At 39.4% G+C, this 26,335-nt stretch overlaps 1 protein-coding gene across 13 annotated transcripts in view; it reads right to left on the minus strand.

Moving 5' to 3' along the window:
• Nucleotides 1–26,335, minus strand: part of CFAP95 (cilia and flagella associated protein 95) — a 192,658-nt gene that overhangs the window by 55,772 nt on the left and 110,551 nt on the right. For 5 of the 13 annotated variants that reach the window (XM_067744204.1, XM_067744201.1, XM_067744203.1 and 2 more), the window contains one exon: nucleotides 13,511–13,790. The exons of 1 other annotated variant lie outside the window; for it this stretch is intronic. In XM_067744204.1, the coding sequence (XP_067600305.1) occupies nucleotides 13,599–13,790 (192 nt within the window). In that variant the 3' untranslated portion in view covers nucleotides 13,511–13,598. Of the gene's footprint in view, nucleotides 1–8,884; nucleotides 11,664–13,510; nucleotides 13,791–14,229; nucleotides 14,263–20,240; nucleotides 20,316–21,087; nucleotides 21,138–26,335 lie in introns of those variants that run through there. 7 more of the 13 variants (XR_010945002.1, XR_010945001.1, XM_067744200.1 and 4 more) reach the window with 6 other exon arrangements.

A 26,335-nucleotide genomic window follows, 5' to 3' on the forward strand; every position in this document is an offset into this window, starting at 1 on the left:
TAGGGCCTGCGCACCACAACTACCGAAGCTAGTGCACCTAGAGCCTGTGCTCCACAACAAGAGAAGTCACCGCAATGAGAAGCCTGCGCACCGCAACAAAGAGTAGCCCCCACTCGCCACAACTAGAGAAAGCCCGTGCACAGCAACGGAGACCCAATGCAGCCTAAAAATAAATAAATAAATAAAATTTTAAAAAATTCCAACCAAAATAATTTTTTTTTAAGTTTTAAGGGGGGCTTCCCTGGTGGTGCAGTGGTTGAGAGTCCGCCTGCCGATGCAGGGGACACAGGTTCGTGCCCCGGTCCGGGAAGATCCCACATGCCACGGAGCGGCTGGGCCCGTGAGCCATGGCCGCTGAGCCTGCGCGTCCGGAGCCTGTGCTCCGCAACGGAAGAGGCCACAACAGTGAGAGGCCCTCGTACTGCAAAAAAAAAAAGTTTTAAGGTATAAAAAGACTTGTTAAGTCCTTGGTCTGTTAGTACAATATAGAATAAAATATTTATGACCTATGAATACTTGATTCTGCCTATAATAAAATGATAATTGAAACCCTAGGCCACAAATTCTAGTGGCTTTTAATGAAAATCTCAGAGTGAAATGTGACACAAGCAGTTTTCAGAAGGTAAAGCAGAGTTAGCCATTACCCTTCATTTAGAAAGATAAGGGAGAAAGAGTAGAACATGTAAATGCCAATTACCGTAATATTTAAGGTAAATCTACACTTTGTCATCATGAAGTTGGGTTTCTGTCTAAGTCTGTTTACTAAAAGAAGTACTTGGGCTTTTTTTCCTTATTAGTGGTATTGGAAATTCTTTTTTTTTGGAAATTAGGAAAATACCTTTATTATTTCTGAAATGTTCCAATATTCAGGGTAAAAGCCATGATAATGGTTTTTTCACAACTTCACAAATTATAGAAAAATGACTTTCCACCTTCTTTACAGAATTCCCCCCCACCCCCCGCCCTAAATTAGACAGGGCTCCATGATAGCTGACACAGGGCAGGAAGGAGGGACAGAGAATACAGCAGGTAGAACCAGGGCTGCCTTAAGCAGCCCGAGGCTTTTCCGGCACATTTAAAGCCCAGGCTGAGTCCCAGAAACCTGTGAGCCCTGTGAGGGAGGCTCAGCCCACACACATCTGTGGCTCACTGAGGCTGGCCTCTGTCTCAGAGGCAGCCCTCTGTCTCAAAGGCAGGCCACCCACAGAAGGCCTGCAGCATGGCACTTGTGGCTGGCAGGCCCCAGTATTGGAATTTTTTAAAAAATCTACTTCACCTATGAATATGGTTCTTACTAGACACTCAATAAATATTAATTTTGTTCCCCATCCTTATTTAGAAAATGCTTAGAGTGATGTTTTCCCTATTTTCCATGAAATACTAATATCCCAGGATATATGAAAACATATTCCCAGCAAAAATGATTCTGTGATGAAATAAATCCAGGAAATGTTAGATCAAATAGGGGTTAACTGCCTTCTGTTCTACAGAATTTCTCAGGGTCTTTAATATTTGAATGTGCATTGTAACGCTCCAAGACAGGGATATGGTATATAGTATTCCCCAACGGCATTTGGCCAACAGAACACTTTCTTCAAGCAACACCTATTAAATCCCCAGACCAAATTTTGGGAAGTGCTAGATTAATAGAAAGAGCAATGGAGAAAGAAATTAAAATGACTGCTGGGAGGACAGTGATGCTGTTAATAGCAATAGGAAACAGGAGAGATAAGTTTGCAATGGAAGACTATTTCATTTTGAACATAATGAGGTTCCTTTCCTGTCTGGTGGAGATGAGCAGCATATATGAGACTCAAGCTCAGGAGAGAGGTCAGGTTATCAGTTATTATTGATTAGAAGTCCTCTACTACACAGTCTCAGCACTCTGATCCATTGCAATTGCTGTGAGATAGGTCACAAGTAAACTTTTACTAATATTGCTTAAAATACCAAGTTTGCAAAAGCTTTACACTTTCAAAGAAAATAGAGTATTATAGACTTTTCTCTACATAATGGTATGAAGAAAATTTCTTTTCTCAGCAACTGCTGAGGAAATGGGTACTTTGATAAATCTGAGGGTTGCAGCTGGGCTTTCAGGGCCACAAATCAATAGTAGTAAGCAGAGATTCCCTGCATGAGACAAGGAAAAGGGTGTGAGTTCAATTCCTGAAATAGAAAAGGGGAGAGAAACTATATGAGGATTTGATGAATGGAGGGATGCAAGAGAAGGGGGAGGAGGAAGAGACATGAGAGCAGAGACACTTAATGGGGGTTTTCTATTAAACTGTCACATGCTATATGATTTAACATCCTCACGTCCCAGTAACTGAAGTAAGTTTTCAAGAAACCATATAATGAGTGTGGTTTGATTCTTTTTTTAAAGAAAGCAATCATTTGTTTAGCAGAGTACCAAGACAACACCCAGTTGCATGAAAAAAAGGGACAGCCAAGATCCAGGTGACTCACTGGATGGACTTTGTTGGCTACGTGCCCAACATCTGCTTGCTCCTTCTTTCTTCTTGACACCCTGCTTTGCTTCAGGTAACCATGCAACAGGATCCAGTGGAAGCCAACCCCATTTGCAGCTCAGGAGGAGATTCCAGTTTGTCTAAGCCAATCATGGTATCCCCCTTGCCAGGGATAGTTTTAGGAATGTGCATATGACCCAATTCTGGCCACTGAGATTACATGAAGGAGACTTTCAGGAAAGTTGTCCTAGCTTCTGAGAAATGCATCAAAGAAGAGACAATCATTCTCTTTCCTCTGAACATTTTTATGCCTGGACATGAGGCCTGGAAAAGCTTCACCCGTTATGTAGCCAGTCTGAGGAGGCAAGAGAACTCAAGAGCCTAGACACAGCAGACCAAGGGCCTGTCCTACCTTTGAACTTCCTGTTCCATGAGATCATAAATGTGCTTATTGTTTAAGCCAGTCTAAGAACTTTGTTTCTTGCAGGCAAAAGTATATGAACTACATGTGCCAATAATAAATTCGCTCTCACTGACCCGCATTCTGAAAAGCTTTCCCAGGTGGGAGAGAAAGCAACACAGTTAAACCCAGCCCGACCTAAATATTTTATAATCTGCAGTCAATCTAATCCATATCATACCTTTGGAAACTGCTTTAGTGCATGACTGTCATGCCCACCCTCTTCCCCCACCTGAAAGCATTCTATGCACTATTACATTAGTCAGGGTTCTCCAGAGAAACAAAACCAATAGGGTGTGTGTGTGTGTGTGTGTAGATAGATAAATAGATAGATAGGTAGATAGATAGGAGATAGATGTCAAGGAATTGTCTCTTGTGATTATGGAGGCTGCCAAATCCAAAATCTGCATGGTGGGCTGGCAGGCTGGAGACCCAGGAAGAGCTGACGTTGCTGTTGAAGTCTACTGCAATATTCCTTCTTCCTTAGGGGAGGTCAGCATTTTTGTTCTATCCATCAAATGACTGGATGAGGCTCACCACATTATAAAGGGCAATCTGCTTTACTCAAAGTCCGCCAATTTAATTGTAAATCTCATACAAAAACACCCTCACAGAACACATCCAGAATAATGTTTGATGAAATATCTGGGCACCATGGCTCAGCCAAGTTGACACATAAAATTAACCATTACAACGATTTTTTTTAGTTCCAAACCAATTTCTTCAGACCTCATCGCACTTTGGGCAAATTCAAGGCATTATGTCATACAGGTGAATATTTTCTGTCATTGGCATCATGATAAATAAAAGAATAAAATCAGTTCTACATAAAGGTAATAGTTGAATCCAAGATATTGTATACAGAAAACAGGGTAAAAGTCAAACCAGGGAAATACCTGGATATTAGAGGTAGGAAAAGGAAGACATCCAGCAAAGAGGAGTTGAAGAAGGGAGGGGCAGTGCATCCACAGTTCACAAAAGGAGTCTAGGGTCAACATTGCCACTGCTGTGAGAAACAGAGGGTGCCAGGGTCCAAAAGACAGTGTTGGCACTAGATCTGTAAGAGCTCATCTGTTTAGGGATCCAAGCAGGAAATAGATAACATGCTCAATCTGGGCTATTTAAGAAGCATTTAATAAAGATAGTATTAAAAAGGTATGGGGGACTTCCCTGGTGGTCCAGTGGCTAAGACTCCGCGCTCCCAATGCAGGGGACCTGGGTTCGATACCTGGTCAGGGAACTAGATCCCACATACAGCAACTAAGAGTTTGCATGCTGCAGCTAAAGATCCCGCATGCTGCAACTAAAAGATCCCACATGCTGCAACTAAGACCGACACAGCCAAATAAATAATTTTTTTTAAAAGGTATGGGCAGTGTGAGAAGGAAGTAGGGAAATGACAAGGGTTAACGAAGTACCCAGGTACTATTAAGGAGGAACAAAGAATGTGAACATTGGAGAAGTATTTACCTTCCCTAGGTCAGAAGGCACTTGGGAAAGGAAAGGTTCCTGGAACACAATGACTGCCTGACAGGAGCTGTGACCATCTGTCAAGGGATAAAATCAGCCTGTATCAACCCAGCCAAGAGGGAACAGGGCAGGGAAATACTATGACCTCACTCTCATTTCCTCCGTTACCTGTTAGTACTCCCATTGACTAAACCAATGGGAAGCCAGATAAAATACAAGACACACAGTTAAATTTGAATTTCTGGTAAATCTAAGTGTTTATATTCATATGGCATGGGACATACACTAAAAAATTATCGATTTACTGGAAATTCTAATTTAACCAGGTGACCTGTGTTTTCATTTACTAAACCGGTCAACCCTAAGCCAGAGGGCAATGGAGTCTACTGAAGCATCTCTAAAGTACAGCCTCTCAGGGTCCAGAATAGGAAGAAGTGTGGGGAGTGGATCCGAAGGGCAATAGTTGATATGCAGCACAGATGAATGCAGAAGCCAGACAGGAAGGAGTGGGTGGGCAGAAGGTGCAGACAACTAAGTATTGTCCATTTTTTGAGAATGACACAGTGGTTTGAAAGAGTAGCAGGATTAAGGGGTGGGGTGCATAACTGATGTAACAAGGTGCAGAAGGGACAGCCTCTCAAAAGCCCAATTGGAGAGGCCAGGGCCCTTTTCCTTCCAATTTGTGGGACTGCTTTAATGCTTCTCCTCCAAAGGAAGTCACCTATGTTTCTCTAGTTGGTGCACTGGGTGCTCTCTAGAAAACATTCTTGAAGGATAAAGATCTAGAAAATGAAATTTGTGGATAGGCAATACTTTTAAGATTTCATATTTAACTTTTAACCAGATTGCTCATTAGTATTAACAAACTCAGGAGAATAGAATAACCTACTTTTTCTCAAGACTCCTCAGAGTTGAATTATTATAATTTTTTTCTTCAAGTACATCTCTTCATTACATTGCTGTATACCAAGACTGCAGACTGCCTGCCTTCTCTTGTTACAAATTTTACTATTTGGTCAACCTCTATATTTTTAAGACCCAGGTACTGTTAATATAAATTGAGCTTTCATAAAGAGAATATAAATTTTAAAATAATATTTTTATCTGGAAGATGGGAATTGGTACCCACCATCAATGTTGTTTGTCTTTTTCTTTTAATTGCAGCTCTGTAGAGTACCTACTTCCATGGTTAATTCTTGGTCATCTGTGGTGCTGTAAATAGGTATACCATGGAGAAGTCAAATTTGAATGTCATTCATTTTGATATTTTGGTTACTTATTTCAGCCTTTTGGTTTGTTTACTTGTTTTACTTCGCTGGGACAGCTACCATCCACTCCTAGTATATGATAGGAAGGTGACATAAGAGTTAGGTAGTTTGTGTACAGACAACAAAAAAAATGACAAAATTCTGTCACTTACTCATTAAATATTCCTCAAGCCCATAACACAAACAGAAGGCATGAGTAGAGATAAAATAAGCCATCACGAGTGACCTTCAGAGTACTTATGAAACAATTTCATTTTCTACAATAAGAATTTTGAGTGAGGAGGGCTGAGACAAACACAAAAAGGCAAACTATAGCACATTAAATATTTATCCTCAAACATCCAATTCATGACTGTCATTCTCCAAGTTTACAGCTGCCATGGTCTGTTACACTTTAGATAACCAAGTCTGTACAATGACTGTGGACCTGAGAAAGGTAGTGTGCATACTGATTTACTTTCGGTGCAGCATTTCTTCAAAACAGCTTTCCTCTCAGCTCCTCTTCCACGCCAGCTTTTCAGCTCTGTCTCACCAGCTGCCTTCATCACACCTATTGTGCTACATCAATCAACTTTCAGCATCTTTGGGACATGAGCATTATTTGTTCAAATTGGCGCTCTGGTTTGTGAGCAAATTTTTTTTTTTTACTTTAAGGAGGATTTCAGTCACATTAATGGATGCTCAGGCAAACTGTCTTGCCATACAGGACATAAAATGTTCTTAGGCCAATTTTGCCACTCCTCCCATTTCCCAAGATTACCACTGAAGCTCTTGGTAATATAAACCTGTTAATTATCTGAGTCTTTTTAGCTAAAACCATTCTGATCATATGGATTGCAATTATGATCAATTACCCATGCATTCACTATACCAGCATATGATTATGAGAGATGTCTTTATGCCAATTCCCTCAGCATTTCTGAGTGCCCACTGTGTTTTAGACACAAGTGAACCCCAATGAGTAGACATGATGCCTGCTCTCCAAAAACTGTTAAATGGTAGTAAGAAAAGCAGGTGAGTGCCATAATAGAGAGACACACAAAAAGCACAAATGACTGGGGAGCAACCAATCCCAGACTTAAGGAGAATTAGGGAATATTTTAGAGGGGGGAATGTTTCTCAAACAGTCAGAAATGGTCACAAATCTATGTTTTGAGCCTCTAAGTCCATAGCATCCTTTATCTTCTAGTTCTTAAAAACAATGGCTGATAAATTACATGGAAAAACAAGGATTTCACATACACATAACATCAGGCAGAAGGTGGTCGGGCTAAAGAAGTAAAGAGCTAGCTTTCTATTAGGAGGATCAGGTGGGCCATGGCTTGTGCGGCCATTTGACAAACTGGCCACAACACAGGACACTGGAAAGTCACAGGCTAAATGAACAGTATCTCCTTAATCTCCAAGAGTTGAATCATACTTGCCTCAACAGTGAGGATATGGAGTTCTGAGCTCATTTTCAGGCGATCTTGGTCTGCATTCCAACAAGTCCCTTCACCAACCAGAGGCTTAAGTGCCAAAGTGAAGTACTAATGATAATCACACAAACACACACACACACACACACACACACACACGTACATACGCACACACGCACATATACGCATCCAATATCCATTGAAGTTGTTGTGATGATGAAATGTTGTAGTATACTAAAAGTGCTGGCACATGTTGGTTCTCAGCTCTGGTAACTGACTCTAAATTTGTACGTTCTGTACTCTAGCCCCTAACCACTTTAAAGAAACTCAGTTTAGTCTCCTCACCTATGTAACTGTTGCCTCCTCCAACTTCTAAGCCTGGATGACTTGGCTTCAGGGTATCAGCAAACCTCCCGAAATGGTATGTAGCATTGGATGGGTGGTACTGTCCTACAGTGTGCCAAATTTAAGGGCTGGCTGCCTCCCTGAACTAGAAACTGCTTTAATCCTTTAACTGCAATGAGACAGTTGTAGGATACCAAGAGATAGAGAGAAGTCAACATATTATTTTTTTCTTATTCCTTCATTCTCTATTTGCACTATTTCCAGATCTCTGACAAAGGAGGAACTCTTCACAATTTTCAGCTATCCAGGACACCTGAGTGGAGGGGTTCACTTTGTCTTAGGAATGGATCCAGAGGGGTTATCCTAGCGCATAACTAGGCTCCATGAAGACCAACAACTACATGAGCAAAGGGCCTCAAGTGACAAAAAAGCACCAAATTATGTTATCAGTTTAACACAAATGGGGAAAACTCCCTCTCTATTCTCTAGTAGAAGTACTGGACAGGAGGAGGCATAATTTCTGTACAAAGGACTTTTCGTAAGAAGCATGCAACAGTAAAGACTGTGGTAGATTGTAAAAATGGACACAAATTACCCCTTCCTTCTACCCACACTCTTTGGTAGAGCCCACCCACACAGACTCCAGGCTGGCCTCTTGACTTGCTCCAGACAGGCTTTAGTAAACATGACACAGGCAGATGTCTGACAAGTCCTTGTGCACAGAAGCATCCCCATTTGCCCTTGGGATCCCTGCCACTACTACCAAATGAACAAACCCAGTCTGTTATGCCACATGATGAACAACTCATGGCCAGGGCGTCCCTGACATCCCAGTTGTCTTTGAACCAAGTGCCAACCAGGAGAGGCCATCCTAGAACTGTCCAGCCCCAGAACACAGGAACCACCCAGTGGACCACAGAACAATAAGAAATAACATTTGTTAAGTCAGTATGTTTTCAGGTGGTTAGCAAAAGCTAATTGATAAAATTACGCATTCTCTTTCATGGTTGCCAAATATAAACACATTATGTGTGTTTGTGTGTGTGTGTGTGTGTGTGTGTGTGTACATATATACATATACGCATGTATACTTTGTCTTCTGGAAGTGGACACACAAACCTAATATGAACTTGTTAAATATTCACAATTTAGTTAATCTACTTCCAAAGGAGAGGAAAACTTCATTACTTGGTGATGTTAGAATGTTTCCCAATGTTCTTAACAGGAATATTTGTAACTTTTCCAGGGCAAAAGGTCTGGATTTCATTAGATCATCAAAGGAGTTTATAAGCACAGCAGGTTGAGATTCACGCTTAAAGGGGAAATTCTAGTACTAGGGAAGAGTGTTAGAGAATGAGACGAGTTTGATTCCTGCAGAGCAAGCCCTAGTTATTACCCTGACAAATGAAAAGTAGAACTATGTGATGAAAAACTAAAGAACACATTCCCCCAGAATTTTATGAATAATTTCAATATTACTTTATTGACTTACTGTACCATCATTATCACTACCATTATCAAAAATATTGATTAAAACACATACATGCATTATAAATTTTCACTTGACAGTGCCTGCCTACAAGATCTTCCAAGTTCTATTCATTTTCAAATATTCTGTGGCATTGGAACAGAAATTCCAGTATTTGATTCTAAATGAAAGCTTCTAAGCTACTTCTCAAGCCCAAACGAGAATCTTTTTTTTCAGATTATGTGTTCCAGTTTTTTTGAAAATTATGTTACAAAAGGTTATGATCATAAAAGCTAAATAACCCAATTTAAAAATGGAAAATGGATCTGAATAAAGATTTCTCCAAGGAAAATACACAAATGGCCAATAAGCACATAGAAAGATCAACATCACTAGCCATCAGGAAAATACAAATCGAAACCACCACTAGACACCACTTCACACCCACTAGGATGGCTATAAACAAAACAATGGAAAATAACAGATGTTGGCAAGTATATTAAGAAATTGGAACTCTCATGCATTGCTGGTGGGAATGTAAAATACCGTAGAAAATAGTTTGGCAGTTCATCAAAAGGTTAAACATAGAGTTACCATATGACCCAGCAGTTGCATTTCTACATATATGCCCAAGAGAAATGAAAACATATGTCCACACAAAAACTCATACATAAATATTCATAGCAGCATTATTTAAAATAGCCAAAAGGCAGAAGTAACCCAACGTCCATCAACTGATGAATGGATAAATTGTGGTATAGCTGTAAAATGGAATATTATTCAGCCAAAAAAGAATGAAGCACTGATACTTCATTCAACACGAAACCTTGAAAACATTATGTTAAGTGAAAGAAACTAGTCACAAAAGACCACGCATCGTATGATTCCACCTATATAAAATATCCAGAAAAGGCAAATCTATAGAGACAGAAAGTAGATTAGTGGTTGCTTAGAACTGAGAGATCGGGAGGGAATGGGGAATGACAGTTAATGGATATGGGGTTCACTTTGGGGGTGGTGAGAATGTTCTAAATTGATTACAGTGATGGTAGCACACCTCTGTGAATCTACCAAAAATCATTGAATTACATACTTTAAAAGGGTGAACGTTATGGTTTGTGAATCATATCTCAATAAAGCTGTTAAATTTTTTTATAAAGCTTATGATCTTAATATTTGGGACACTGATTTACTGTGAGATTTTGTTAGGGTTTTCCACTTTGATTTACAATATTTGCCTCATGCTTACCCTACCATAGCTATTTGGAGTGGGCTTTCAGCTACTGGCAAACTGCACTGTTCCTGACTCTAAAGTTAGCTTTTGGTCAACATAGATTTGAGAAAGAATCTGCTGCTCTATTTTTTTTTTTTTTTTTTTTCGGTACGTGGGCCTCTCACTGTTGTGGCCTCTCCTGTTGCGGAGCACAGGCTCCGGACGCGCAGGCTCAGCGGACATGGCTCACAGGCCCAGCCGCTCCACAGCATGTGGGATCTTCCCGGACCAGGGCACGAACCCACGTCCCCTGCATCGGCAGGCGGACTCTCAACCACTGCACCACCAGGGAAGCCCTGCTGCTCTATTCTTGACGGTGGCTGTGCCAGGCACTTCTGTCTCTACCAGCCTGCCACCTCTACTCTGTGTCCCATAGGAAGGACTTCACTATTTCTGCCTAGAGTCTTGGTGAATCTGGAGTTTCTCTGTACCTCTAGAAAAAGGAGCACTGGAATCCAGGGGGTGATTTTCCTCTGTAAATAGACCAGTGAGCTGGCTGGGCCCTGCTTCTTGTCTTCATCTGCCAGCTCCATATTCTAGGGGTTGGGTCTGGTACCTTCACTTCCTGCCTCAGCACAAATGGACTCCTAGTGTAAACCAGTGGATCTGAGATTACTCTATATTTCTAAGGTAAAGCGCTTGGCCCACTCTCCATCTCTATTTTCTACATCATATACTCTGGGATCTTGATGCCTACTTGAACTTAACCAAACTTGCTGTCTCTACTATTAGGATGTGGCTTCTGCCTTTATCGTCCTAATCTCAGTCACCAAGAAGCTGCCAATTTTGCCATTTTTCTACCAACCCCTTCCCTCTACAACTTGTTATTTCATATTTGTCTGACCTCTCCTTAGGTAAAGGGTCACAATGCTTCCATAAATAAGTATACCAGGTGAGAATAACAGCAAAATGATGAACTCACCCCCATCCAAAGAGGGTCTCCTATCATATCCCTGCTGATTGTTGCTGTATCAAAATCAGACCAGTGCTGCCAGATCTGCAAATGTGCCAAGGACATAAAAATTCGAATTTTAAAGTAAAATGTCCTAGTCTATAAAATGGGGCTCAATTTTTTAAGATTAATGAAAAAAAAACACTCTGAAGACTAAATAAAACTTATCTGTAGGCCAAATTTAATCAAGGACCACCACTGCCATACATCTACTTGGGATTTGCCCAACCAATTACCCATTCTCCCAGCAGCAGTCTGCATTCTGCCATAGTGAGCTCACACCAACAGTTCTGACATAATAACACATAAAGGCCAAAAGAAAAATACTGACCAAATATGAATGCTAACTGTATAAACACACAAGATACAGTGTTATTTTGGTGTCTCAGGTGGAATCCTATGAAGTATACATGTGGAACCATCAGAAGTCAGTGTGGTCATTTCCTAAGGAAGACACTCTCCGATGATCATATCTGAGTTCCACTTTTTATTGTTTGAAATGGTCTTTGATACTGGTGAGGTGAACCATTAAAGAAGTTATCTAAAGAAATCCAAATCAACACAAAATAATTATACCTGAAAGATCTAGGTAATCTCTATTTTTTTCAAGGCATCATTTTATTCTACTAGTTTAAATAAAATCCCTCTAATTTCATTCTCCTTCTAACCAAACAAAAACTGATTTCTAAATTGATCCCTCATGGCAGACCCAGGTCATTTATGTAAAATGCAATGTTAATCATTGTGACGATATAGAATTCCTGCTAAAGTAGGTGAATTTTTTTCTAAGTAAAAGGCATTGTTCAAAGGTAGTGATATGGCCATTAGGACTTTTTCTCCTTCCAAAAGGAAAAAAAAAATCAAATGATGAGTAGCTTGACATACAGATTTGCATACTTCAAACATCTGTCCACCCTAGATATGTTAATGAATGTTCGGAGTGATTAAACTTGAATTTGTAGTCCGTGGAAAGAAAGGTAATCCTAGGCAGGTATCCCCTAGAATAGGTAATATATAAAGAATTAACAAACTAATGCACCATTGTGAAGCAATTATACTCCAATAAAGATGGCATGTACATATATACACTACCAAATGTAAAACAGATAGCTAGTGGGAAGCAGCCACATAGCACAGGGAGATCAGCTCGGTGCTTTGTGACTGCCTAGAGGGGTGGGATAGGGAAGGTAGGAGGGAGACGCAAGAGGGAAGAGATATGGGGACATATGTATATGTATAACTGATTCACTTTGTTATAAAGCAGAAACTAACACACCATTGTAAAGCAATTATACTCCAATAAAGATGTTAAAAAAATAATAAAATAATTAATTTTTAAAAAAAGAATTAACATTACGTATTTATATATGTTATACATATTTATACACATATATTTGTGTATATGTACAGACACACTTTAAAGCAGCTATAAATTATAGTAAAACTCTGCTGGTGAATGCTTCCTTGGCATATCCATATTTTATTTATTATCATTTCTCTCCTCACAAGGCTTATAGTTTTCCCCATATTTTGCTAATCAAATTAGCATTTATCATGAAATACTATTTCATGAATTTCTTTCTTAAAGAAAAACAATGCAAGTAAATTTAACCTAGGCCAAAATAAATAAACCCATCCTCAGAAAAAACAAAAGTTCAAATGTACCTCAAAGATCAACTAGAATTTATTTATGTAACCCTGGGCAAGCTACTTGAACCTCTGTGAGTCTCTGCTCATCTGGAAAACAGGAGTGCGAGTCAAAACAACTGCTAAGATTTATTCTAAATCTAACACTAGATGATTGGATTTTCCATTAAACCCCTAAAGTTTCACTAAGATTCTGTCTGCATCTCTGCTACTTCATACAATAAAAAGTGTTATATTGTATAAGGAAAAACACCATGCTGAATGATAATCCACAGAGCAGCTAGCCACCACAGATATGTTAAAGTGTAGAAACAGACACACTCCTCCCCAATAAACACACACACACACACACTCAACATTATTATAGGGCTCATGTTGCTCAAACTTAAGCCAGTTGAGTTTCATGTAGAATTTGAGTACCACCTAAATTTTTATTCACTCAAAAGTGGAATTTAAGTTATCTCTTTTTTTTAAATCAGACACACCCTAAGCAATCATGAGCTTGATTGTGTTAGCTTTATGCATTTTTTCCTAATAAAATTTAAAATAAATTCAGTCAATAAAATAAAACAAAATAAAGTAACATAAAATAAAATTCCTCCAAGTACCATCTAGAATTGGGTTATATACCTTCAGTGAAAAACATACTAAACTTTGGAAAATACCAGAGTAGCTTATAAAAAGAAAGATATACACACTGGTCTAGAATATAAGATTTTGTGTTAAAGGAATCTATTATCGTAATATTTCCACTGCATTTATTAGGATAGAAAATCATCAACTGCTACATCCATTACCTTTCATTAGTTATAGAATCTGATTCCATATATTATTTTAAAAAGGGAACAACAAGGCCACTGGTAAATGGGTAGAGTTTTCGTTTTACATATGAATTGGCATAAGTCCCACTCTCATCATGCCAGGTGTTGATGCCAAATCTTTTGGAACCATTTAGATCTGTGAACTGAGAACGGCATTTTCTGTAGACAACTGAATAATCATCATCTTGACAAGGATAACCCTATGGGGGGAGGGAGAAAGATAATATTAAATGACTAAAATATATAAAAAGGAGTGATTTCCAAAAGTTGATCTTTAATGTGTTAGTTGTATTATGATCACAGGTTAATTTTCAAAAAATTGATTAATTTAATCTCTCAAATTACTAACACCTCTTGTATTTGGCTATTGCATTTATAAGTACTTCTAATTCTGAAAGAAGAATCTAGTTCATGGCTGTTTTATTTATAAAATTAAAATTATAAATTATCATATATGTGAATTTTTCTAAACCATAAATATACAACATAAAGAACCATTTAAATTGTATGACCATCTGCAAAAAGACAAAAACAATTACAATTTAACTACCATTCAATATCTTTTTTACTAATATGTTATAATCATTCCAAAGAATAATATCTTGGGTTATATTTTTAATAATTGCTACCAAGTCATACTTGCCAGTAACTGCCAAGCTGGAAGATTCATTCCTATGAGAAATTTATATCAGTATAACCCAGTATAATATTTAAGGTATTTATCCTTAGAGCACTTCATAAAAGCTTCTATAGTAATAAAACAAGACACTATCATTGACCATTTCCCAAAGGAAATATTGATTCTCTCAGATTATATCAAGGGTAATGGTAGACAAGAAACATAAAGCCCTTGCACTGATTATCTAATTTCTGCTTCAAACTGGTACTAATTTTAAAGCACTAGGACAATATTGAAATTAAATCACCAAAACGATAAAACAATGAAAGAACACCAAAATAGTTCTAACCTTAGATTGGCTTTATTGAAAATAAATGAAAATTCTAACCATATAATAATCATTATAGTGTCTATTTACTGAGTGCCTATTACGAGTTGAACACGGTAGTTGAGTATTTATAACTTTTAATCCACAACAGGCTCTGAAGTAAGAATTATTACTCCCACTTCACATATAAGACCATTTGCTTAAAATCTCAGGAGAGAATCTAAAGAACGCTACTGATTCAGCCAGGGCTTCAAGCTATCTACCTGTAAGACACATCATCCCACCAGCACCCTCATGAAATTCTTAATATTTAAGAGATAAAATATATAAACAATAAAATCCAAAAGCTACATAATATCCATGTCACTTTCTATATAGTTTTGGGCTTTTGCTTTGTGTTGTTGGGGGTCTATTTCTTTGGGGTTTGTTTGTTTGTTTTTGGTCAGCTAGAGGCCCTTTAAATGAGATTAGAGCATCGCTTGCCAAACTGCCCTCTAAGTAGGTGGCAGGATCTGCTGATTTCTACCCCAGTTGCAGTGGAACTGAGGACAGCTTCACATGCGAGGTCAGCGCCTTCCTTTAGCATCTCCCAGACAGAGTGGACAATATATTTTGATGTGATGAGTGACAAGAATAAATGTGATGTTTTAGGAAAAGTATTCCAGCCGCAGAAGGTACTAAAGACTGAAGGTGAAAAGGACCGGATTCCAGAACTATGATTAGAACTGGATCTCAACAACTCACATGTCATTAACTGATGGATGTATAAACAATTCACGATGTGGTCTATTCACACGATGAAATATTATTTGGCAATAAAAGGAAAAAAATACTGATAGTTGTATAGCATAGATGAACCTTGAAAACATTAGGCGAGGTGAAAGAAACTAAGCCAAAAGACAGATTGTATGATTCCTTATATGAAATGTCCAAAATGGGCAAGTCCACAGAGACAGAAAGTAGTTTTGCCAGGGGATAGTGGGAGGGAAGGAATGAGGAGTGACTATTAATGGGTGTGACTGGATCACGAGGCACCAAGATATGTGGCTAAACATTATTTGTGGGTTGTGTCTGTGAAAGTGTTTCCAGATGAAATTAGCATTTAAATTGATGGACTCAGTAGTTTGCCTTCCCCAATGTGGGTGGGCATCATCCAATCTGTTGAGGGCCTGAATAGAAGAGAAAGGCAGACAAAGTAAGAATTGGCCCCTTCCTGCCTGATTGCTCAAGCTGAGACATTAATCTTATCCTGCTCCTTGGTACTCCTGGTTCTCAAGCCTTCAAACGCGAAGTGAATTACATCACTGGCTTTCCGGGGTTTTCAGCTTTGGTTTTGTTTCTGTAGAGAAACCTAACTACTACAGTGGGTATGGGGTTTCTTTTGGGGGTGATGAAAATATACTGAAATTGACTGTGGTGATGATGGTATGACACTGGAGATACACCAAAAATCACTGAATTGTATGTTTTAAAAGGGTGAATTTTATGGCAGGTGAATTAAATCTCAGTAAAGCCATTATTTTTAAAAAGTGGTAAGTAGGGGTGTGCAATTCTGAAGTTAGGAAAACTAATTAAGAGAATGTTTGTTGCCTGTTAACACATAAAACTGAGTGCCTCCCATTATCAGAGATGTATTGGTAAACCAGCTCCCCCCACCAAAAAAAAAAAGCCCACACAACTGATTTGTAATATTTGACAATTCCTGTGGTATAAATACTCCTGCCATGGTTGACTTCAAGCTACCAAGTGAAGTCAGTAGTGAACATTGAGTTGGGAAGACGTGAGCATGCTCATCTCATGCAAACTTTAAGAGGTTCACTTAAAGTTGTGGTGAGGATTCAGGGTGAGGATTCAGCTCACCCTGAATCCACTTCTCCCATTTCACATTGTGTAGTAACCATGCAGTTTGAGTAGATTAACCCCCCTCCCAGTCTAGGGGTAGAATCTAATTGGCCTAAGAAAATAAGGACAATCTCACTCCACTCTCAAAGACAGTGATTGGTTCAATGTTAGGCATGTGACTTGAGTTTGTCCAAACAGCTTAAAGCCTGAGATTTTGTTCAAGAGTTTGGGGGAGGGCTTCCCTGGTGGCGCAGTGGTTGAGAGTCCGCCTGCCGATGCAGGGGATACGGGTTCGTGCCCCAGTGCGGGAGGGTCCCACATGCCGCGGAGCGGCTGGGCCCGTGAGCCACGGCCGCTGGGCCTGCGCGTCCGGAGCCTGTGCTCCGCAACGGGAGAGGCCACAATCATGAGAGGCTCGCGTACCGCAAAAAAAAAAAAAAAAGAGTTTGGGGGAAAAACATTCTTTTTCCACTATTGCACATAAGTAAGGAAGCATCTAGCCCAGGTTGCTGTTGGCAGCCTGCCTACTATCAGTATAGCATGAAACCAACACCATAAAAGGCAGGCTTGAGAATCAGTAAAAAGTACCAATGACATTGCCATATCAATCCTTTCCTGAAGCCAGACTTTTCAAATAAATATGAGCCAATAAATTACTTTTACTGTCTGATCTGGTTTGAGTTGGTTTTTGTACAACCTACTAAAAGCATCCTAATACATACTGAATAATCTGCAATATTGAAACACCGAGGTTCTGAGAGTTAGAGCAAGGAAATGGAGCAAAAACAAGGGAGCAGCTGGGCATATATAAAAAAGTAGGAGTCAAGGCAAGCAGTAAATTTGTGCCTAAGCATATACTCAGGAATTAGAAGGATGTAAACATGGAATAGGTGAATAAAGAAGGTTTTCAAAAATAAGAACAAACTATTAGGAACCAGGAGGGTATAATTGTTATAAGGAAGCAGAACAGAGTATGTTTTCCAAAGTTTAATACAAAAGGCACAAAACAGAATAGAAAAAAGCAGCTTCACCAAGAAGGTCCTACCTCAGAGGACCTTTATATTGACTGCAATTCATACCCAAGGCTAAATTGAGATGGTGGGAGTTTTGGACAAGTGAGTAATTTGGTGTACCTCTCAAACCAAGTATACAGGGAGGGCGTAATCATTCAAAATTATTAGTAGTTTTCCCTTTTCGGGGTGTGTAACCACCCATTTTCCCAAGGGGAGATCAAAATTTATTTTAGAAAAAAAATGGCAACCAAAATGCAAAGTAATATCACCTTCTAATGCAAAATAGGGTTCTTCCGAAAGACAACAGCCTTGCAATCCAGTTCAGTCTTGAGGATTTCAGAATATCAATGACCATACCTGGAAGACTCAGATCATAGATTTCTCCAAGCATGTAGAGAAAACATCCTTTGCCATGAAGGCTTAAACAAGAGTTGGAATGGAGAGTAGGAAGATAGGGAAGAAGTCTGGGGCATTGTAGGAAGACGAAAATAAGGGAAAAGTAAAGCAGGACAGCAGAAATAGTCGAAGCATTTCCCAATTTTCCCAACTGTTGACTTAAATCAGACAGTCTCATTGACATAGACAGAGTCTCATTGATGTGGACAGAGGGAAGTGCACTGGATAAATGAAAATAATGGCACAAAGGTATAAGGGGTCTCCTGGCCCCCCATCTCTCATGAGAACTCAGAACAGACCACCACTCAGGCTGTTCTTTCATTTGCCTGGGGCACAGCCAAACCCAAACTGGCAGAACAGCATGGTCAGGCAGAGGGAGGCTCTGAGAATCATCAATTCTGAACGACGTTTGTATCCTGTGGCATAAACAAGACCCTGAAGTAGTTGTAAGTCTGCAGAGGGAGTTCAACTGTTAGCTGCAGAGCTGAGCATTGGAGCTAGGTACTGAATGGGAGTCACAGAAGGCTTCTGTGGGGTCCACAGTATCTATGGAAGTGGAAATGAGGCTGAGTCATCTCAAACATGCCATCTCAAACATGCCATGAGGGCTCCAACCAAGCCCAGAGAAAAAGAGTGAGAAATAGAAAAAGACTGACAGTTAACAACAGCCACAGACTATAGCCACTTATGCTGGCAAGGGAAAGAGCAACAAGCTGGACTTGAGATATCATCCCAGAGAACACCACACAGAAAATGCTGCTCTTCCCCTCTGGCATCAGGATGCTAAGTTGCATCCCTCTTTCCATATACCTGGATGCCATCTCAGAGAAAGATACAGTTGCTATTGCTGCATAACTGGCCAACCCATACATAGCAGTGTAAAACAGTAGTCATTTCCAGATTCTTTGGGTCAGGAATTTGGAAAGGTACAGCAAAGCCATCTTATTGCTTCACAATGTCTGAGGCCTCAGTTGGGAAGACCTGAAAGCTGAGAGTGACTTAAGTGCTGGGGTTGGAAACGTCTCTCATTCCAATTGGTAGTTGATGCTGGCTATCTGCTGGGACTTTAGCTAGGACATTTGATGGAACAACTGTACAACAACTCCTTGTGCCTGCATGGGGTTCCTCACAGCATGGTGACTGGGTTCTGAGGATAAGGATGGCAAAAAGAGAACCAGGAGGAAGTTGCGTTACTTTTAATCAACTACTCTGGAAATCGCATAGCATCACTTCCATCATAGTCACAGTTCACCCAAATTCTAGGGGAGGTAACATGGACTCTGCCTCTCAATGTGAAGAGTGTCAAAATCACATTGTAAGAGCATGTGCGATGCCAGCACATGTTGCAACCATTTTGGGAAAATAACAATCTGCCACAGGGAGAAAAGCAGGGTGTGTTGGGATTCCTAAGACCACCCCTAGATACAGTGACTTGCCAGGAGGGCTCATAAAACTCAATATATAATTGTACTTGTGGCTATGATTGATTACAGCAAGTTGATTCAAAGCAAAGTCAGCAAAGGGAAAAGGCACATGGGCTAAAGTCCAGAAAAAACCAGGTGCGAAATTCTGAGACCAAGAGCCCCCCCTCAGTGAGTCACACAAGATGCACTTAATTCCCCCTGCCATGTGTTGTGAAATGCTATCTACTCGGGAAGCTCATCAGAGACTCCAAGCCCAAGATTTTTCTTGGGGGCCGGTCACACAGGCACCCTCTGCCTAGCACATACCAAAATTCCAGACTTGCAGAAGGAAAACAGGTGTTCAACATAAACCACATTGTTTGTGCAAACAGTTTAGACACAGTGAGCTACTCTTATTCAGGAATTCTTATCTCTAGATGCCAACCAAAGGCTAACCTTGTAAGCAGGACTTTTAACAGATAACAGTCTCAGATCTGCTTTTCTACACATAGGGGATGGGAGAGGATCTCTGAGAAAGTGAGAGTTTTTTCAAGGAAGGTTAAATATCTCCTATAGGAACTATTTGAATTATGGAATCAGACTAAGCTTTAAGAGTATTGAAGAGTTAGTGTTTTCCCACTGGTTATGGGCTCGGGAAGAGGGCCAGTTATCAGTTAGACATACTTCCTCTGCATATGTGAGTTGCAGATAGTCGTTATGGTTTCAACACCCTAACATACTATTTAAATGTTTATTCAACAACTATTTAGTGGGGCTGGGAAGAAATATTTAGAAACTGTGTATAGAAAGAGATTCGTGAATTATCACACATTATTGGCTGATCCACTATTCTGGCGCCACACAGACCCTGAGTTCTGACAAAGTTTACTTAAGATAGGACAATCACTGCAAGCTTTTTCTGAGTCCTCCAGATAGATGACGGTAACTGAAAGCATTTGTCTGAAGTGTGGAATGGGTGGGCATCAGAGCACAGCAGCTTAAGAGGGGACTAGAGGAGACATTTCACAGAAAGAATTTAGAGGACTTACCAGCCTAACTGGGGATAAAGAACCAAAGATGTTCCATAACTTCAAACCCAGATGTCTGAGAGAGCTCTAATACCACTAAAAAGAATAAAAAAGACATGGAGATGGAGAGGACTTGTTTAAGGAGGGAAATGAGTCACTTCTCAGACATTTTTAATTAGAGATGACATCAGTACAAAATGTTTATTTTAAAGGCAGTGTTGTGGGACAGATGGCCTGGAGAGAAGTCAGTGCCCTGTGCACAGCAGTGATCATTGGCTGGGGAAAGAGCTATAAAGAACATTACTGGGATAATGGACTATATTTGAATATGGACTGTGGCTTAAATAATTATACTGTATCAATCTTCCCCTAGGTTGAAAACTTTACCATAGCTATGTGTCTTTGTTATTAAGAAATACACATTGAACTGTTCAGAGGTAAAGGGGCACAAAGTCTCCAGCCTATTCTCAAATGGTAAACAATTGCTGACTCCAGGTAAAGATTATATGGGAGCTCCTCTTGCTAGTCTTGTAACTTTTCTGTAAGTTTGAAATCATATAAAAAATAAGTTACCCCCAAAAAGTGATGGTTATAGAGTCATGGGAGTGGATGAATTCTCTGAGATTATGTAAAATGAGAGGAGCAGGGTTCTAGGACCCAAATCTTTGGGACATTCATGGCTGGGTTCATAAAGAAGCCATGAAAGACAGAGAAGAAAAGGTATGGAGAGAGTGTTGCAATGTCATGAATTCTGAGGAAAGGGAGGGCAAAGAATGCTGTGGTAGCCAACTGCTCACTTCCAAAGAAGCATCACAGAGGTCAAGACCTGACAAAACACAACCAACAGTAAGAGTCAATCTCTTTTCACCTTTGAGTGTGCTGTTTCAGAGAAGGGTTGAGGAAGTTGAGTGAAACATCCTGATAGAAGACGGAAAAAAGTGTCAGAGAAAAGAATGCTAAGGGCAAACAGGCCCTGTAGAAACAGGAACCACTAAAGACCCAGCAAGACAATCACTCTAGGGAAAATCTGCGTTAAGGTTAATAAAGCTTTCTTCTTCCTTTTCTTCTTTTTCTCTTCCTTCTTCTTTTTAACAGATCATAGAAAGACAGGTTAGGATATTACAGAAGGGTCCTCTTGAGTCCCCAGTCGACCTTCCCTCATTGTGAAAGACAAATAGAACACAGTTATACCACTTATATCAGGAAAATGTATCAGTGTATCTTTAAGTGATGGGTATCCAATTCTTAGATTCCTATCCCCTTCCCACCCTCATTCCCATAGCCTCTAAGCATCAATATCTCCCAAACCTCTCTTTTTTTAGAATAAGATGACATTACTGTTTCTTAGACAACCATATACCCAGTCCTTACCCATTTTTTCCCAGTCTTCCAAGGGGTTGTTCTGTGGTTACACTTATTCTTATTTGATTTCATCCTTTTTATTTAGGACCTTTTATTTTTCATAGTTTTATTTTTCAAGGTTATTTTCAATTTTAGGCCTGCCTTCTAGAACATCAGTAACTCTGCCTAATTTAATATTACAAGATAATTTGAAAGCACAGTCTCAATTCCTTCATCTAGATAGCTCATCCATTAAACTATATAATGGGTTATGTTTCCCGGCCAAATCAGTCACTGCAAACTAACCTTGTGTCCACCATTACGGATAGCTATTAGCTACCTGGCATTCATACAGCAAAGGTCATTCTTCCCTAGCATGCCTATAAGTATCCTCATTTGGTGTACTCCACTTACTCTTAAAAAGGTATTGAGGCAACAAGCTTATTTATTTGAATGTCACATTGGATGGAATGAAAATAGATATTAAAGTAGATTGCTGTGATGTTTTGTTTGATTATTTTCAGTATACATTATGTATAAAATTCTTCCCCACTTACGTGCACTTGACTGAAGACCCACCTTCCCCTAGTAAGGTTGTCTTCTAAGCACACATGCAGAGTGATGTGGGAGAAAAGAACAATTCCTGTACAGCCAAAATTACTTTACTAACCCTGGGGATCACATGGGATAGGCATCTTAGACACATCCCTTCACTACTTTTAAAATGATTTCATTCCTATTGGATATTTTTTCTCCCAGTGATTGAATTACAGATAAGAGTAATTGGCAAATGCAGCTATAAAGAACATGTAATTAGTTGGATATATTATTGTTACCTATTTAAGAAACCTTTACTATCTCTTTTTATTTGATAAAATTTTACAAAGAAAAAGCATTTGTAAGAAATACAGGTATTCAACTAAAGAAAAAATAGTTATGGGAAATGCAAGGAATTGTAGGCTGTGAATATCAGTATAAACATCTATATCATTAATGAGTCTGGTCATCACAAAGAAGAATATGGAGATCTACATGAACAATCACATCACAAAATAAGCTGACTTTTTAAAAAAAAAAAATACAGATTTTTACATGTATGTAAATGAAAACCCAAAGACGTGGTTAAGTGGGTCTCCGAGGAACTCTGGTTCTTTTTCTTTATATAAATTTATTTATTTTTGGCTGCGTTGGGTCTTCACTGCAGTGCACGGGCTTCTCATTGCAGTGGCTTCTCTTATTGCAGAGCACGGCATGCGGGCTTCAGTAGTTGTGGTGTGCGGGCTCACTCGTTGTGGCATGCGGGCTCTAGAGCACAGACTCAGTAGTTGCGGCGCACAGGCTTAGTTGCTCCGTGGCATGTGGGATCTGCCCAGGCCAGGGCTCGAACCCGTGTCTCCTGCATTGGCAGGCGGATTCTTAACCACTGTGCCACCAGTGAAGCCCCTAAGCTGACTTTTAAAGACTAATATCATTCAAACTTTAGTAATGGCCAGCATCAAAAACTAAGCAATACACTATTAAACCTTAGTTATTGACACGTTTTTCTTTCTTATGCACAAATTTTGATTGTTCCTATCATTTTAATATAAAAAATAAACATCACCTTTCTTATTTCTCAGTCTATATTCTATGAGGACACTTGCCACTGTTTTATATTTATAGTGGTGTGGTTAGATATAAATTTGAGGCCCAGGGTTCTTGATTTTTCAATTCTTTTCTTTCTTCTTTACAAAAGTCAAATATGCTCACTGTAGAAATTTAAAGATAACCAAAAGGAGGAAAATAAAATCTCCCAGAATCCCAAGTTCCCTGAAGTAGAACTGAGCTTTTATGACTTGACTCAGAAACAAAAGGAGGTCATGGTTACTTAACTTCAGAAAGCAACATAAGATGAAGGTATACTATCAAAGGAAACAGGGTTCTTTCCACTAAAAGGACACATGCTAAAAAATACTTGGGGATCTGAGTTTCCTGATAATCAAAACCCCAAATTTCTCAGCTGTTGGTGATACATCAGGTGAGCAGGAGTTAAAATATTTATTTTTTAATTTTCAAGTAGACTTGAATTAAACATCTGCCAAGGTACTTATTCAAAAAGATTACTTGGTCATAAATAACTATTAGGATGAGAAAGGATCAATGAGAATCAAATCAAATCAAATCACAGAATTTGAGAGCCAGAGAACTCATAAAGATCTTTCTGTCTATATCAGTGAGAGTTCTCCAGAGAATCAGGACCAATAGGAGACAGATAGAAAGAGAGAAAGAGACCATAGAGAGATATGATAGACTATCTACCTATCTTATCTATCTCTCTATCTTATCTATGTATCTATCTGTCTCTGGGGAAGCCCTGTGGAGCTATATGAGCAGCGGCCAGCAGATCCTAAAGTTGAAGCTGGGGCCTAGGAAATGCAGTCCCTTAGTGCTGGCAGAATGCCATGAGACTCAGATTCAGAATTGTTTGCCTATAAACTACAAAATCATGCCTATATGTATACATATAAGGTCAGCACACATATGTGCAACACACATTGAATTTAGGTGGAGGAATTTAGGTGGAGGCATGAATTTAGGCGGAGGAAGGCCACCATCTCCTTCTGAACCCAAGTAATAGAGGGCTGTTTCTCTGGTTAACTAGCAGCAGCATTTTGGAACACCTTGACATTAATCAAAAAATACTAGGTACAATCATGTGACCCCCTTCCCTCTTCTCCAATTTCACTCCCCCACCAGCACCTCTTTTGCAGAAGAATCTAAAATTCTAATTTCATTTCAGTCAATAGCACATAATAAGATAAACAAGCATAATCAGCAAATGGCCATGATTCTTTTGTTAATAGATAGTGATTCAGAACCTTAACAGGACAAAAAAGAGAAAATTAAATAGTAGATATATTAAGATGCAGTACACAAAGCAAAGTAGTACTAAAATAAAAGTCATGAAGACACATCATTAACTCTGAAACATTACCTAATTAAAGTTCAGCCTTAATTTTCTGAATAAAAGTTTGGCAAAACCACACTTTAATCTAGACTACAAGGCTTACACATGATTATTCCCTGTGGCCAGAATTACATCGCACAACTTTTTGTGCTATTACCTTTTTAAAACAGAACAACAAAAACAACAAAAGAACAAGAAAAAAGGAAAAAGACTGCCTATACTGGAATGAAATTATGGAAGATCATGCGGACACAGAATGGAGCAAAGATACAAAGAGAGGGCCTTAAAAAGAAGTGGGAATGAAAGCTAATTTAATTGACAGGTGATACTTCCTATAGAACCACCAACCTTTCTAGATTAACTTTCTGACCCAGCTGTTGGTGGTTTTCAGCAAGTCACTCTTTCCCTTATCTTCTTTTTAAAGCCACTGTTAGACATCCCTTCCCAGGAAGCAGGAAACTAAAGACAATTCTAGCCTTTGGGGAGTTTCTTTCATGTGACTGAGCCTAAAAGAACAATAAAAGGCTTTTTTTTTTTTTTTCTCAGTACGCGGGCCTTTCACTGTTGTGGCCTCTCCCGTTGCGGAGCACAGGCTCCGGACGTGCAAGCTCAGTGGCCATGGTTCATGGGCCCAGTCGCTCCGCGGCATGTGGGATCTTCCCGGGGCACGAACCCGTGTCCCCTGCATCGGCAGGCAGACTCTCAACCACTGCGCCACCAGGGAAGCCCAATAAAAGGCTTTTGATGATGCTCACCTGACTCCTAGCCAAGGTGTAACTTGGTCTGGGATGATACTCAAAGTATTTATAAATCAGTACACACCAGGCAGTCAGATTAGGCAAGTTCTGGATACCCCTGGTCAGGCAGGTGTTAAACTACCAGAAGGTCCAGGCTGGGCCCACTCGGCCATGAGGCACAGAAAGCCCAGTGCCTATGGCCCATAGTATTTTAAAGGGCCCACAAAAATGTTTTCATTTTTTATAAATCAGAATTTTCAAAATGAATATAACAATAATGTGAATGTACTTTGTGCCACTAAATTGTACACTAAAAAAGGGTTAAAATGGTAAATTTTATATTATGTATATTTTACCATAATAAAAAATGCAAATGCCATTTTGAAAAACCAACTCTATTAAGTGATAGAAACTGATACTGAAGCCAGGAAATGATGTCAGTAATTTAATATCCATAAACATCTTAGGGCAGTAAACAATGGCAGCTATTATACAGAAAATTTTGCTTAAAATAGGGTACAAAAGTCCAAAAGTACTTCTCAGAAAAAAATGAGTATTGTACGATTTAGTTTTGTGTAATAACACTCATTAGTATATTGGTAATAATTTCAGGAGGCTTAACAATAACGTGGTCACATAACATGGCCATAAAATACCATAATATAGTCACAAATAGTCATAAATAGGCAAGAAGACAAAACAGTCTAAAAGTATAAAAGGAAAAAGGATAGGTAATCTTTACAAAATGCCAACGAGAGGTACAGCCTAAGAAATATATCCCTTGGGCTTCCCTGGTGGCGCAGTGGTTGAGAGTCCGCCTGCCGATGCAGGGGACATGGGTTCATGTCCCGGTCCGGGAAGATCCCACATGCCGTGGAGCGGCTGGGCCCGTGAGCCATGTCCGCTGAGCCTGCGCGTCTGGAGCCTGTGCTCCGCAACAGGAGAGGCCACAGCAGTGAGAGGCCCGTGTACCGCAAAAAATAATAATAATAATAAAATAATAATAAATATATCTCTTTAATAAGCCTTTAAATCCAAAAAAAAATGAATATAATCCAACCTGGATTATATTTGTCTTTATAGCAATGCAG

Source organism: Pseudorca crassidens, chromosome 7 (genome assembly GCF_039906515.1).
Source record: "Pseudorca crassidens isolate mPseCra1 chromosome 7, mPseCra1.hap1, whole genome shotgun sequence".
Classification (NCBI taxonomy): Eukaryota; Metazoa; Chordata; class Mammalia; order Artiodactyla; family Delphinidae; genus Pseudorca; species Pseudorca crassidens.